Below are 16,478 nucleotides of genomic sequence, written 5' to 3'. Positions count from 1 at the left end.
TCAAGTTGTACACACATGCACACGCACAAGAAGGGTATGTCTGTGAGGTTTTCCCAAACCTGGCTGTAGTGTTTGTCTGGGGGTGGGGGGTAGGAAGTTACAAATGAAGGATGGGTTGTTTATTGAACTTAAGAGGGATGATTTCAAGGCATTTTAACCACTTCGTTTTACTGAATGAAATAAAAACATCAAAGTAGACATTTATATTGGGATATAATTTAATATTTATGTGCTGTTTACTTTATAGCCTGGATTTCAAATAATTATGGCATCTGTATGTTTACAGTGCTTTAGAAATACAACAAATCAGCTCTAAAAGTGGTTGCTGCCTTGGACGCTGTACAATAATTCTTTGGAAATAATTGCTCTGAATTTCTAGTTAATTCAAGATGTCTAGTTAATTCAACGCATGAAATGGTCACTTCATACACTTAAGCTGGCATGAACTGCAAGCTGTGATGTTATTCTTAAAAGTTTAAAAATAGTATTAGAATAGTATTGTTTTAAAAATGGCAGATACTTTAGAGAAAATATATACTTTTAAAAATTGTATTGAAGTATTGTTGATTTACAATGTTGTGGTAATTTCTGCTGTGTAGCAAAGTGATTCAGTTATATGAGATATATATATTATTTTTCATATTCCTTCCTATTATGGTTTATCACAGGATACTGGATATAGATCCCTGAGCTGTACAGTAGGACCTTGTTGTTTATCATCCTGTATATAACAGTTTGCATCTACTAACCCCAAACTCCCAGCCCAACCCTCGCCTACCCCCCTCCATCTTGGCAGCCATTCTCTATGTCTGTGAGTCTGTTTCTGACTGAAAGCGCAGGTCGCTCAGTCGTGTCTGACTCTTTGCGACCCCATGGACTATATAGTCCAGAATACTGGAGTGGGTTGCCTTTCCCATCTCCAGGGGATCTTCCCAACCCAGGGACCAAACCCAGGTCTCCCGCATTGCAGGTGGATTCATTACCAGCTGTGCCACAAGGGAAGCCCAAGAATACTGGAGTGGGTAGCCTATCCCTTCTCCAGCGGATCTTCCCAACCCAGGAATTGAACCAGGGTCTCCTGCATTGCAGGCGGATTCTTTATCAGCTGAGCTATTTGAATAAAATTCACCCAAATAATCAGTCTCTGTACAAGTATGACTCATGGTTCCTGCTCTGTGCATTTTGGTACTGTTTTATGATACTAACGGTACAAAGCCTTACCTCAACCCCTCACCCAGTGCTACCCCAAGGAAAATTGCTATTGCTGCCAGTAAAACATGTAAACTCCAGGCAGAAGTAGTGAGCCAGTATCCAGTTATTAAGGAAACCTATGATACAGTTGGAGCCCCACTTTTTTCTTTCTATGTGTGATTTGGTCCAGTGTAGAATGAGCCAAAAAAAAAAAAAAATCATGAAATTCTCTTTCTACAAAATCTAATGCCATGTAAATGACACACAGCGATAATATGGCAAAAACTCTTTGACCAAAACAGTCTTCATGTAGGATATGAACTCCAGAAGACGGCCAGGAATCAAAAAGAAGCACAAAGATTTCTCTGACACTAAAGTACATGTTCTTTCTCAAGAGAGATGGGACTGTTAACACCCCCATGTATATTCTTTCAAGTCGGATCGTTTATCCAGTTTCTCGGGAATGGGGAGAGGAAGTGAGTGGCTGTGGACAGTGATGCCCGGCAGGAGGGAGGGAGAACAGCTGACCGGCCGGCAAGGGTGTTAACCCAGCAGCAGCGCCTGCAGCCCCAGGGCTGCCTGGTTCTTTGTACGACAGCACAGTGCAGCAGTAGATTCAGCCGGGAAAGGTGAAATTCTATTTTATGTACCCATTTTCAAAAACAAGTAGTTGAGACTCATTTTAGACAGATTTTTATTGAGTAAAAATGTTTTAGATGAAAAGTGACGCTTTTGTTGTTATTGTTCGGCCTCTCAGTCGTGTCTGACTCTGCGACCCCATGGACCACAGCTCGCCAGGCTTCCCTGTCCTTCGCCATCTCCTGGAGTTTGCTCAAACTCATGCCCATTGAATCGGTGATGCCATCCAACCATCTCATCCTCTGTTGCCCTCTTCTCCTTTTGCCCTCAATCTTTCCTAGCATCAGGGTCTTTTCCAGTGAGTCAGCTCTTTGCATCAAGTGGCTAAAGTACTTCAAAGTGATGTTTGAAGTCACCTAAAAAACTCGGGTCTGCAGATCACTTTGTTCCCCAGCGAGACTTTATTATACTGGAATCAGGAAAACGTGGGCTGTAGAGCATCCAGAATAATAAAAGCCATTGGTATCCCTTCTTTGGCCGGATGCTAGTGCTTGATTTCTAGTTTAGAGGCTTTATATGTTTTCCAGTTTATTTCTCAGAATAACCCCGTAGGGCTGGGTGATTATCCCCTCTCACAGATGAAGCAGCTGAGGGTCAGAGAGTTCCCAGAGTAACTTGGCTGGCAAGTGGCCCATGTGTGTCTGTCTCCAGTGTGGGAGAATACCCCCATTCTGCTGCGTCAGCCTGGCCGGGGGAGCAGCGTTTTGGAGGTGTGCTGCCAGTTCACGGACCCCTGCCTCTTTCCCTTTGTTTGCTTGTCTTCCTCTGCCCGCTGTTCCTTCCCTTCTCTGTTGTGTGTTAACCTGTATATGAGACCCGTGCCATCCAAGCCGCCTGCATCCAAGAGTGATTTTGCAGTTGTGGCCGCAGGGATCTTTGATGGGGATGCTGAGCTTGAGGCCCCACCCTGACTGTCACATGCTTTGATCCCTGATGCTGGGGGCACGGGGTGGGAGGTGCCCTTCTGTGCCAAACGAAAACCTTAGGATGCCTGGCTCTCTCTGCAGCTAACGTGGTCCCAACGCAGATCACACTGAGAGGCCCAGCCCCCCAAATAGCAGGGGCTCCCCCCCCACCCCACTGAGACCAAGCACACATCCCAAGAACTCTCTCTAGATATGTGTCTGTGTTGTTTTCCTGATTGCTACAGCTGCTTTCTGCATGAAAATCAAATCATTACGGAGTTATGAGAACTGAAAGCACCTCATCATTCCACCCCCACAAAAAAAAAGAATCGGCTAACAGTTTTAAAGAGATTCCAATTTGTGAATTGGGGCTTCCCTGGTGGCTCAGATGGTAAAGAATCAGCCTCAATGCGGGAGACCCCGGTTCCACCCCTTTCCTGTCCCCGCCTGCCTTCGGGTCAGAGCTTTGTCTGGCGGGAGCCCTCCGGGTTGAGGAGGGGCTGACCTTCTGCTTTGTTTTTCTCCACAGCTCTTTGCTGCGCTTGTTCAAGACACATCTGAAAGACGGACAGAGGGGCTGAAAGGGGGACGAAGGGGCCCCTCCTCCCAAATGTGCATGAGTTCATTAGTGGGTTGAAGCCTTATTGCCAATACCCTTTATTGAGTTCTTTACTGAGTACAGGCAATACTGTTCTTTGTATTGGTTTTTGTTTTTTAATTGAAGTGTAGTTGATTTACAACGTGTTAGTTTTGGGTATACAGCAAAGAGATTCAGGCATACATATATAATACCTATTCTTTTTCAGATTCTTTCCCCATTATAGATTATTATAAGATATTGTGTATATCTCCCTGTGCTATATCGTAGGACCTGCTGTTTATCTATTTATATACAGTAGTGCGTATCGGTTAACCCCAACCTTCAAAGTTGTCCCTCTCCTCCACCTCCCGCTTTCGTAACCGTAAGTTTGTTCTCTATGTCTGTGAGTCTATTTCTGTTTTGTAATTAAGTTCATTTGTATATTCTTGTATGTGTGCCTGTTGATTTTAATTTTTAATTAGTTGTCTTTGTATACAAATATGGATGAAGAAGTTAAATGAGTAAATGTTATGGAGAAACGAGGATTTTTGACCTCCCTGGACCTGTATTCTGGCTTCCACGGTTCCCAGAAGAGGGAGCTGAGGCTGTGAGGGGAACCCTGACTCCCGCTGCCCCTCTGGCTGCCGTGGGCCCCTGGCACATGCTCATGTGGGGCCGTGTGGGCCCCTGGCACACGCTCGTGTAGGGCCCTGTGGGCCCCTGGCACACACTCATGTGGGGCCGCGTGGGCCCCTGGCACACCCTCGTGTAGGGCCGTGTGGGCCCCTGGCACACCCTTGGTGTGAGGCTGTGTGTGCAGCTTATGAGCTGCTGCCTGATTTTCTTTTCAATGGCCAGTGTTCTATAGAAACCATCACATAGTTGGTTTAACTATGGTATGTAACTCTTCAGACATCCTTCTGTGTACATGTCAGATAAGCTGCCAGAAAGGCCCACAGTATAATAATAGGAAGTCTGGCTCTGGAATTAAATGGTGTAGGTCTTGTACCTTATGTCCCAGCAGTTCTGCTCCAGGCTATATATATGAAAAAAACAAAAACACTAATTCAAAAAGATATATGCACTTCAGTGTTCATAGCAGTACTACTTAAAATAGCAAAGGTATGGAAGCAACCTAAGTGTCCATCAACAGAGGGATGGATAAAAAAGATGTTGTGTGTGTGTGTGTATACACACACACACAATGGAATGCTACTAAGCCATGAAAAAGAATGAAATTTTACCGTTTGCTGCAAGGTGGATGGACTTGGTGGGCACTATGTTAAGTGAAGTTAAGTCAGAGAGACAGGATGCTGTAAGATATCACTAATATGTGGAATCTGAAAAATACAACAAACTAGTGATTAAACAGAAAAGAAATAGACTCGCAGATAAAACTTGAATAAACTAGTGTTACCAGTGGAGAGAGAAGAGGGGGGCAATATAGGGATAGAGAACTTTCAAAAAAGGATTATTATGGGATTATATAAAATTATGTGTGTGACACTTTCAAAAATTGTAAAGCACTATAGAATCAATTAATTAGTTAATTTAAAGACTGTTCTGGGAACATCCTGGTTCTGACATCAACCATGTCTCTTTAGTTAAGGTGCGCCCCTTCTGGGAAACCCCCCACTCCCATCCTTGAGGCGGGAGCATGAGTAAGGCTTTCCTTACTGGGGGGGTATTAACTAATGAGAGCCTGACATGAAGGGAGCCCCCAATAAATCTGAGTACTTAATATTAGTGTTTTTGTAAGAAATGGGGTCATACTTCTCATTCTGTATTATGACTTATTTTTTAAACTCTCACGAACACCTGTCTATAGCACTCTTCTTGTGGTTGCATTATAACTGCATCATGATCCGCTGTGATTGATTTAGTGCTTGAACTTGTGGAGATGATCGCACGCAGGTCAAAGAGTCATCTGTGAGGCCCATCCCTGGAAAGCAGCGCCGGGTTCTGATGCCCAAATCTGGAAAGTCCTGAGACTTTAGTGTCACAGGGCTTGATCCAGACAAGAATTTAGTGTTCTTTTAGGCGTCATATAAGTATCTTCTGTCAGACAGCAACAAACAGCCAGGGCTTCCCAGGTGGCACAGTGGTAAAGAACCTCCCTGCCCATATAGGAGACGCAGGAGATGCAGGCTTGATGCAGGCTTGGGTCAGGAAGATACCCTGGAGAAGGAAATGGCAACCCACTCCAGTATTCTTGCCTAGAGAATCCCATGGACAGAGGAGCCTGGTGGGTTATTAGTCTATGGGGTTGCAAAAAAGTCAGACTCGGTGTTTAAATGATGATAATAAACAGCTAAATATTTCAAGGCAGTTCACTGGATAGGTTTATAGGCTTGTAAGCCTCTGACATTTCATATGCAGCTGTCCTTGCCTTCTAATACTTATCAAAGCACTTATTTTATGCCTTGATAAGTGTGTGTGTGTCTGCCTGTTTCCCTGACTCCAGTTTCTGAGGACTCAGATGACTGGCCAAGTTAGAGAATAAAGTGCCTGATTCCTCCCTAAGCCAGCGATAATTCAGCAGCAGGAGGCAGAGGGCCTTTCGTATTCAAATGCTCATGCTGCTGAAATAAAGTGGATGACAAAGTATACTTCTGGCCGTAAGAGAGATTATTAGCAGGGAGACACATGGGAACCGCTGAAAGAGGGGCCTTTGTGTGCAGGGAGGCGGACGCTGGGTAATTACCAGCCCGGTTCCCCGTCGTATCTCGTCGTCCTCCTTTTTCATGCTTGCGGGGTCTGAATAGCCGTCTCTTGTCTGTTCATCCCCACAGGAATGTGGCTTTGGCTACGGGGAGGACGCCCAGTGTGTGAAGTGCCGGCCGCACAGGTTCAAGGAGGACTGGGGCTCTCAGAAGTGCAAGCCGTGCCTGGACTGCGCCCTGCTGAGTCGCTTCCAGAAGGCCAACTGCTCGGCCACCGGCGACGCCGTCTGCGGGGACTGCCTGCCTGGGTATGTGGCCAGTCCTCCCCTGGAGATCAGGTCGTTATTCTGAGCAGGATTTTCTCTCTGGTTCCCTTCCAAACACGGATGCCTGCTGACATCAACCCCAACAAGGTTGCTGAGGTTCACAGCTTTTCTGTTTCCTGGGCCTCCCGCGCGCCCTGGACGGTGACAGGTGGGGAGTTAGGATCAAACAGATAAGCCAGTGGCCAAGGCTCGGTGTCACAAAATTCTGCAGAGTCCCCACCGGTCAATGAAAAAGAAAAGACGGACAAAGGGATGAAAGAATAAGGCTGCTCACAAAAGAGGAAGTGCATGTGGCCTGTGATGCTAGAAGATGGCCATCCTCCATATGATCAGAGAAACACAAACACCACCGTCCAGCCGGTCACTTCTGCGGTGTGTGTGGGGCAGCTGCTAGGTGTTGCTTTTGGGAGGGAGACAAAGACTGCTGCCCGTGGGCAGCTTACATCCTAATACGGTTTGAAAGGTACCTGCATAGTAAATAATAAGAAGTTGTACAGAAAGGTAGAAGGTGGTGGTTCCTGGGGAAAACAGAAAGCCTTCAGCAGCTCAGGGGGCTGGGAGTGCCCCCCGGAGCCAGAGAAGAGAGGCAGGTGGCAGGATCAGAGTGGGTCATCAGGCTGGGTGATGCTAAAAAGGTGAGGTCTCTGAGGACGCAGGCCCTAGGGTGGACGTGTGTGCATTTCAGAAACGGCCAAGAGGACAAGGCAGGTGTAGGAGGCAACAGAGCGGGCTGGAAGGAGAGGCAGAAGGGGTGGCGGGGTGGACTCATGTGATGCTGGAGACCTTCAATGTGCACATTGGAAAGGAACCCAGGCCGTGGACAGAAAGCGGACCACACCTGGGCCAGGTGGAGAGACAAAGCCCAGGAGGAGGGATTTTTAAAGATTGAAGTGCTTGTAGGTAACGGTTGGCTGGACATGCCAGATAAAACAGGCAGCTGGAAGTGGTGATGAAAACTGGGACCCACTGGGGCTAAGTGGTGGTCTGTTAGAGAGCAAAGAGGCCTTGCTGTTGGAGGTAAGGCAGGGAAGAGACCAGGTGACTGCCAGGAGGATGTGTTTAAACAGAGCAGAGCCAGAGGAGAGACCAGGAGTCCTGGAGCTTGCCTGGAACCCAGGTTTTATGGCGGAAGTGAATCGGCCAGGGCCAGCAGCATTACGGGAGCAGCAGACATGTATTACTTAGTGGCCAAGCACTCTACATCCTCTGGAGGAGGAAATAACAACCCACCCCAGTAACCTCGCCTGGAGAATCCCATGGACAGAGGAGCTTAGCGGGCTACAGTCCATAGAGTCACAAAATAGTCGGACAGGACTGAAACAATTTAACACTGAGAAGCACTTTACATGAATTATTTTCTGTAATGTTCACAGTGTTTTAAAAATGAAGAAACAGCCTTGTCATTAAGGTTATTCAGGTGAAATTGCACAGACAGTACAAGGCGCAACTTGGAGCCATGTCCAGGACTCTGCTGCCAGAATCCACGCTCCAAGTCATAACAGATGCAGGGCCCTCCCTGCACTTGACCAGTATGTGCCCACAAGACCAGGGGTTTGACAGATGCCAGGTGCTTGTCCTGGGGCTTCTATTGAAGCCAGAGGACAGCTAAAACTCTGGGCCCAAAGAGAGAGCAGAAAATAGCCTTATGAGTCATGTCCTCATGCAAAAACTTACCACCCAAACAGATGCAAAAAGTAGTGGTCTTATACCAACAGCACAATGACCAAAGGGAAAACAGCTGTATTGGACTTCATCGAAATTAAAATCTTTTGTGCTTCAAAGGATACTGTCAAGAAAATGAAAAGACAATCCCCCAGCATTAGAAGAACTATTCATAAATCATAAATCATATGTGTGATAAGGGACTATCTTATTTAGAATATATAAAGAGCTCTTACAACTCAATAACAAAAAGACAAGTAACCCAATTAAATTATGGGCAAAGGATATGAATAGACATTTCTGCAAATAAGATACACAGATGATACTCATGAGTGAGCTCATGAAAAGATACTCAACATCAGTCATCAGGGAAATGCCGAAAAATACCCCCACATATACTTTATGTCCATGAGGATCAGTTCAGGTCAGTCACTCAGTTGTGTCCAATTCTTTGCAAGCCCATGAACTGCAGCACACCAGGCCCCCCTGTCCATCACCAACTCCCAGAGTTTACCCAAATTCATGTCCATTGAGCTGGTGATGCCATATAACCATCTCATCCTCTGTTGTCCCCTTCTCCTCCTGCCCTCAATCTTTCCCAGCATCAGGGTCTTTTCCAATGAGTCAGTTCTTTGCATCAGGTGGCCAAAGTACTGGGGTTTCAGCTTCAGCATCAGTCCTTCCAATGAACACCCAGGACTGATCTCCTTTAGGATGGACTGGTTGGATCTCCTTGCAGTCCAAGGGACTCTCAACAGTCTTCTCCAACACCACAGTTCAAAAGCATCAATTCTTCGGCGCTCAGCTTTCTTTATAGTCCAACCCTCACATCCATACATGACCACTGGAAAAACCATAGCCTTGACCAGACGGACCTTTGTTGGCAAAGTAATGTCTCTGCTTTTTAATATGCTGTCTAGGTTGGTCATAACTTTCCTTCCAAGGAGCAAGCGTCTTTTAATTTCATGGCTGCAGTCACCATCTGCAGTGATTTTGGAGCCCAAAAAAATAAAGTCTGACACTGTTTCCACTGTTTCCCCATCTATTTACCATGAAGTGATGGGGCCAGATGTCATGATCTTAGTTTTCTGAATGTTGAGCTTTAAGCCAACTTTTTCACTCTCCTCTTTCACTTTCATCAAGAGGTTCTTTAGTTCCTCTTCACTTTCTGCCATAAGGGTGGTGTCATCTGCATATCTGAGGTTATTAATATTTCTCCTGGCAATCTTGATTGCAGCTTGTGCTTCCTCCAGCCCAGCGTTTCTCATGATGTACTCTGCCTATAAGTTAAATAAGCAGGGTGACAATATACAGCCTTGACATACTCCTTTTCCTATTTGGAACCAGTCTGTTGTTCCATTTCCAGTTCTAACTGTTGCTTCCTGACCTACACACAGGTTTCTCAAGAGGCAGGTCAGGTGGTCTGGTATTCCTATCTCTTTAAGAATTTTCCACAGTTTATTGTGAGCCACACAGTCAAAGGCTTTGGCATAGTCAATAAAGCAGAAACAGATGTTTTTTTGGAACTCTCTTGCTTTTTTGATGATTCAACAGATGTTGGCAATTTGACCTCTGGTTTCTCTGCCTTTTCTAAATCCAGTTTGAACATCTGGAAGTTCATGATTCACATACTATTGAAGCCTGGCTTGGAGAATTTTGAACATTACTTTACTAGCGTGTGAGATGAGTGCAATTGTGCCATAGTTTGAGCATTCTTTGGCATTGCCTTTGCCATTTCATTTCATTGGAATGAAAACTAACCTTTTCCAGTCCTGCGGCCACTGCTGAGTTTTCCAAATTTGCTGACATATTGAGTGCAGCACTGTCACAGCATCATCTTTTAGGATTTGAAATAGCTCAATTGGAATTCTATCACCTCTACTAGCTTTGTTCCTAGTGATGCTTTCTAAGGCCCACTTGACTTCACATCCAGGATATCTGGCTCTAGTTGAGTGATCACACCATCATGGTTATCTGGGTCGTGAAGATCTTTTTTGTACCGTTCTTCTGTGTTTTCTTCCTCCTGTGTCCACAAGGATGGCTATAGCCAAAAGACAGACAATAGCAGGTATTGGTGAGGACCGGAGAAATTGGGAATATAAAATGGTGCAGCCACTTTGGAAAACAGTATGGAAGATCCTCAACAAGTTATACATTGAGTTTACTTGCAACCCAGCCCTTCTGCCCTTGGGTATATATAACCTGGGGAATTAAGAACGTACCACACAAATACTTGTACACAGCTGTTCACAGCACTATACGTAATAGTAAAAAGTAGAAATGACCCAAATGTCCTTCAGCTGATCAATGGATCAACAAAATGGAGTGAAATTAACAAATTAATGACAGAATGCTGTTCAGCAATAAAAGGCATGAATTACTGATACAGGTGACAATGTGGGTGAACCTGGAAAACGTGATGCGAAGTGAAAGAAAACAATCACAAAAGACCCCGTTTTGTATGATTCCATTTGTGTGAAATGTCCAAATGTGGCAGATCTAAAGAACAGAAGGTAAATTAGTGGCTGTCGAGGGCTAGTGGCTGGGGAGGGTTGAGAAGAATGGGGTGTGGTTGCCAAAGGAGGCAGAGTTTCTTTTCTAGAGTGATGAAGATGTTCTAAAATAGTCGGTTCTGATGTAACACGGAATGTGTCTATACTAAAGATTGTTTACTTTAAAGGGATGGAATACATGGTATGTGAATTATATCTCAATAATCTACTCTGTTTTTATTTCTTAACTGTGCTACACAGCACGTGAGAGCTGTTCCTGACCAGGGATTGAACCCATGCCCCCTGCATTGGAGGTTCAGAGTCTTAACCACTGGATCACCAGGGATGTCCCCAATCTGTTATTAAAAAAAAAAAAAGTAATCTCAGAAGGCGCTGATACCTATTGCGTATCATCATGCCAAGGTTTGACCTTGTGCAAATCTAATGCAGGGATAGAAACTGAACACCTGTCTTATCTCTGTTCCTGTCCTGACAAAACCAAGTCTGTGCCCCTCTGCCCTCTTCACTGGGGTCGGGCATGGGGGCAGGGGGACGAGGAGGCCACGGGGGCTGCTGCCCAAGGTGGGCAGTGCCTGGAGACCCAGGACTTGCTGTTTGTGGGGTTGGGGCGGGGACCCCAGGTGTGAGCTGCTAGACCGTGAGAGGATCCAGCCTCCCCCGATCCCCCTCCCAGACATGCTTCTTCATGCTCCACCAAATTTGCTGTCACCTGAGCCCACAGCTTTAGTTTCCAGAATGTTTGCTCGTCCTGTAAATAAATGCTTCCATGCGGGAAGGTTAGAAATGAGTAGGTATTTGAATAGTGTTTCATTGTTTATTTATATGATTAGTTTAAAATTACATCCTTTCTAAGCCAGCATGAAGGTATGAGGCAGGCAACAATTACAGAGTGACTTGTACACAGGTCTTCCTGGGTGTGTTCAAAGTGCTCACCCAGCTTGACTGTGTTTGTGTGAAAGAGGCAAATAGTTCACACGTGCTTTACAGACAGGAAAATTGAGGCGGAAAGAAAATAAACAGGGACATCCCTGGTGGTCCAGTGGTAAAGACTCTGTGCTTCCAATGCAGGAAGCCTGGGTTTGATCCATGGTCAGGGAACTAGATCCCACATGCTGCAACTAAGGTACAGTGTACCCAAATAAATAAGTAAATATTGAAAAAAAAGAAAGAAAATAAATGAATTGCATATTGCCGCCAGAAAAATGCCCAGATCAGGCACAAGGTGGGCATTTTTATTCCTGTTGCCATGCCCAGCTTCTGTAGCCATGGTCTTACTGGGATAAGGACCTGGCCATGGGCTTGGCCCCTCCGAACCCTGGGGTGGAGAGTCTGTCCTCCAGGCTACGGTTTGACCGACCAGGGAAAGTCAGTGCCCTTGTTCCCAAGTATGGTCGTGGCTTCCAGCCAGTTACTTAATTTCTCTGACATCAGTTCTTCTCACCTATAAAAATATCATCTAATAGAGACTTCCCTGGTGGCCCAGTGGTTAAGACTTTGCCTTCTAGAGCAGGGTTTGATCCCTGGTCAGGGAACTAAGATCCCACAGGCCTTGTGGCCAAAAAACCAAAACATGATACAGAAGCAATATTGTAATGAATTCAACAAAGACTAAAAATGGTCCACATTAAAAAAAAAATCTATATGATAAATAAGTCAATTATGTAAAAATATGTATATATCATGTAGTAATGCTACCAACCTGTAGCATTGTTGGAAAGGTTAAGAATAGAGCTTATGTCCAGAGCCTGGCAGAGTGCCTAGGGCACAGTAAGCACTAAATAAATCACAGACATTGCTGTCAGTTAATGTTGTGTGGGGCCTGTGAAAGCTTTGCAAAAGGGGCCACATGGCCTCCGGCCCCAGCCCCACCCACCTTTCTCTGCTGAGGGGGCCTGGGTTCCTGGAAGAGGAACCCACGTGGCCGGTTCTTTGCTGCTTTTAGTAACCAAGATGGCTGACACTTTCCAAGCACTCTGTATGGATTCAATGATTTAATTGCCGAATCACTCTGTGAAGAAGGGATTAGCATCACCCCTTCCTTGTAAAGGACGTTTTTGTTGTCATTCTCATTCAGTCTCTTTGTTGTGTCCGACTCTTTGTGGCCCCATGGACTGCAGCACTCCAGGCTCCCCTGTCCTTCTCAGACTCATGTCCATTGTGTCAGTGATGCCTTCCAACCATCTCATCCTCTGTCTCCCCCTTCTCCTCCTGCCCTCAATCTTTCCCAGCTTCAGAGTCTTTTCCAGTGAGTCGGCTCTTTGCATCAGGTGGCCAACTTGTTGGAACTTCAGCATCAGTCCTTCCGATGAATATTCAGGGTTGATTTCCTTTAGGATTGACTGGTTCGATCTCCTTGCAGTCCAAGGGACTCTTGAGAGTCTTCTCCAACCCCATGATACAAAAGCATCAATTCTACAGTGCTCAGCCTTTTTTATGCTCCAGCTCTCTCATTTGTAGATAGCTAATGGAAAAACCATAGCTTAGGAGTTATTTAAATACTCTGGATATCAAGCCTTACCAGGTATATGATTTGCAAATAAATTTTCCCATAGTATAGGTTGCCTTTTCATTCTTTTCATTGTCTCACTTTTTTTAACTGCCAAAGAAACTGTTATTAAAATTCAAATCTTTTTTTTTATCAGTTGTGACATTTTTAACCACTTTGTTGAGGTATGATTGACTAAAGCTGTACATATCTATTGTATACCACTCCATGAGTTTGGTAATAAGTACATATCACATCGATAGTATCCTTTGATATACAAAAGTCTCAGATTTAATATACTCCCTGTCTATTTTTGCTTTTGTTGCCTATTTATTATATACCTTTTGATGTCGTATCTAAGAAATCATTGCCAGATGTTGTCATGAAACTTCTCCTGTATTTTCTTCTAGGAATTTACAGTCTGGGGGTCTTATGTTTAGGTCTTTAATTCATTTTGAATTAAATTTTAACAAATTTTTAACAAATCAAAGAACAAAGTTGGAGGAGTCACACTTCCTGATATCAGAACACTTTACAAACTCCACTTTTCAGTACAGTGTGATGCTGGCATAAATGCAGACACACAGAACAGAACAGAACAGAGAGCCCAGAAGTGAACCCACACATGTGTGGTCAAACGATTTTCTACAAGCTTCTACAAGGACGTGTGACTCCTCCAACTTTGTTCTTTGACTTTTACTTTATAAATTCCAAAAGAAATATTTTTTATCAAATTGTGGTGGGAAGTCACTATATTACGATCATTTAAGCAGATCTTCACAATCCATTGAAAATGGAAGGTTGAGCAAGTACTGGATGAATCTGAACATTCGGTCTAATTATCTAGTTTTAAATGCAGATTTTACTTCAGCCACAAATCATGCAGATTTGCTAAATAATCCAGTTTCACAAAATAATTGCATCTACCTGTCTCCATAAACTTGACCTGAAGTTGATTCTCCACATCACTGTTTTTGTCATGAAGAAGTTGGAAAATACATGTGTGTGTATATATACATATATCATGTATGTATATGTATGTATATAAAAATCACTGGAATCCCCATCATTTAGAAATAATCTCTATTAATATTTGGTGTATAATATACCAAACTATTTACAATGCACCTTTACACACATAAATGTCTTTAGCTGCATTTGATAATTAAATAATCTGAAAGAATCTATACCAAAGTGTGTGTGTGTGTGCAAATTGGAACTATATTATTCACAATTCATTTTCAGTTAATGGTATTTCATAAATTAAAAAATAGGTACGTAGACCTGCATCGTGGTTTCTAAAGGCCCCCATGTATTTCACAGCCTTGGGTCCACCACGGCTGAGGTCACATCTGCTATTGGGTATGGGCCAGGCCTCTTGGGTTTTTTTCTTTTATAAGCAATGCTGTGGTGCTCTATTTACATCCAATTTCCCCCAGTTGATTATTTTTTGAGGATAAATTTCAAAACATGAAATTACTGGATAGGATGTAAACTGTTCTATTGACTTCTGATGGCCCGTTGCTAAATTGCCCTGTAAAGCAATGGTTTGTATTCCCACTGCACACGTGTGCCCGTTTGCCTAGGTGCGTGCCAACAGGTTTCCAATTTTCTAATTCAAAACAGTATATTTTCATTGCAGTTTGCACTTGCTTGTTAGTAATGAGGTTAAACATTTTAATGTTAAAATTTTTTAAAGTTCTTAATTTCATCATCTTTTCCCTCTTAGCTTAGTTGGTAAAGAATCCTCTGCAATGCAGGAGACACCGGTTCAATTCCTGGGTCAGGAAGATCCGCTGGAGAAGGGATAGGCTACCCACTCCAGTATTCTTGGGCTTTCCTTGTGGCTCAGCTGGTGAAGAATCTGCTTGCAATGCAGGACACCAGGGTTCAATCCTTGGGTTGGGAAGACCCCCTGGGGAAGGGAAAGGCTTCCCACTTGAGTATTCTGGCCTGGAGAATTCCATGGACTGTATAGTCCATGAGGTCACAAAGAATTGGACACAACTAAGTGACTTTTTAAATTAAGAAATTTTAAAATTATGATGTGTTCTTTGGAACATTAGTGTTCTTTGCATGTGTTTCAGTTGCCATATTCACTTTTATAAAAATTTATTTTTATTTTTTTAATTTATTTTTGGCTGCACTTGGTCTTTGTTGCTGTGTGCAAGCTGTCTCTAGTTGCCACAAGTATTAATAGTTGTAGCCCCGGGGCTTTGTTGCTCCGAAGCATGTGGGATCTTGCCAGAGCAGGGATCAAACTCGTGTCTCCTGCATTGGCAGGCATATTCTTAACCACTGGACCATCAGAGATGTCCCATGTTTACTTTCATCATAATGATTTTTAAGTGTTAAGTTATAGACAATACTGTGATTAGAACCATTTTTCAGTTTTCTTCTGCCCACTAATTATGTCGACGGCTTGTTTTTCCTTTTCAGGTGTCTCTAGTATTTGTGCACACATGTGTGTGTGAGTGTGTTTATGTGCGGGTTCAAAACTGTTAATCTCTTCCATTCTGCCTCCTGGATTTCTTGTCATTCCTAGAAAGGTGTTCCCATATCAAGATTGTGTATCTGCCTACATTTTCCCAGTATTCTTATGGTTTGTGTGGCATTTTGGCTTCTGCATTTCAAAGGTTAAAAACTAGCACCGCATAAAGTATTTTGTCATTTAAATAGCAATAGAAATGTCCAGATTTCATATTGCCTCTTGGCGCCCCTCCCACCGCAATGTACAAAAGTGGGGCTGAGTAGAATCTACAAAGTTACATTTAGTGAGTTGTCATTTCTTAAGTCCACTGCCTGCTCAGAGTGATTTCTAAAGTTGTGCCTGTCTGAAATATACTGTTATATTTAAGCCTTTGAGAACCTTTTTTCAAACATAGAACTGGTAATGGAGACTGGCAGTAATTTATGACAGAAATCTGTTTGCTGCATCTGTGAGCTGAGATGAAAAAAGCACCACAAAGATTATTCTCCTTTCTCTTCTAGGTTTTACAGGAAGACGAAACTTGTTGGTTTTCAAGACATGGAGTGTGTGCCTTGCGGAGACCCTCCACCCCCCTACGAGCCGCACTGTGAGTCATGCCCTGCACACAGAGGGGCTCTGGGCCTTTGTAAAAGCTTTCTCCAGTTGGCAGATGGAACACAGCCTCTCTATACTGCTGGCTTAGAGGGTACAGTCTTTTGTCAGGTGTCCAACAGGACAGAAAGCCCTTTTGTTGTGTGTCTCAGTCAGCAAACTGCGTCCACTGATCGGAACCTCGAAGGGAAATACGACATATTGCTACTCCTGTTCCCTTCAGCCTCTTATCTTTCAGTCTAGATGATGCCTCGGGCAACTCCAGTTAACTAGGGGTCCAGATTCTGCCTGATGTGTCCTGTTTTTGTGCTGTGGCCCCCTGAGTCCGTGTGTTTCCCTTCCTGGTCCCCAGACCATGGAGCCTGGTGGCTACCGTCCCTAGGGTTGCAAAACAACAAGAGAAAACTTGTTTGCATGTTGGTAGGGAGAAAA

The 16,478-nt window shown here is 44.1% G+C and overlaps 1 protein-coding gene across 2 annotated transcripts in view; it reads left to right on the top strand.

Moving 5' to 3' along the window:
- TNFRSF19 (TNF receptor superfamily member 19) overlaps window positions 1-16,478 on the top strand; it is a 92,146-nt gene that overhangs the window by 37,874 nt on the left and 37,794 nt on the right. For both annotated transcript variants that reach the window (XM_043477586.1, XM_043477587.1), the window contains exons 4-5: window positions 6,108-6,286; window positions 15,956-16,041. In XM_043477586.1, coding sequence (XP_043333521.1) covers window positions 6,108-6,286; window positions 15,956-16,041 — 265 coding nt within the window. The remainder of the gene's footprint in view (window positions 1-6,107; window positions 6,287-15,955; window positions 16,042-16,478) is intronic.

Source organism: Cervus canadensis, chromosome 9, assembly GCF_019320065.1.
Source record: "Cervus canadensis isolate Bull #8, Minnesota chromosome 9, ASM1932006v1, whole genome shotgun sequence".
In the NCBI taxonomy this organism is placed as follows: Eukaryota; Metazoa; Chordata; class Mammalia; order Artiodactyla; family Cervidae; genus Cervus; species Cervus canadensis.
Note: the sequence above shows the minus strand (reverse complement) of the source record. Positions and strands in the feature narration are given on the sequence as shown.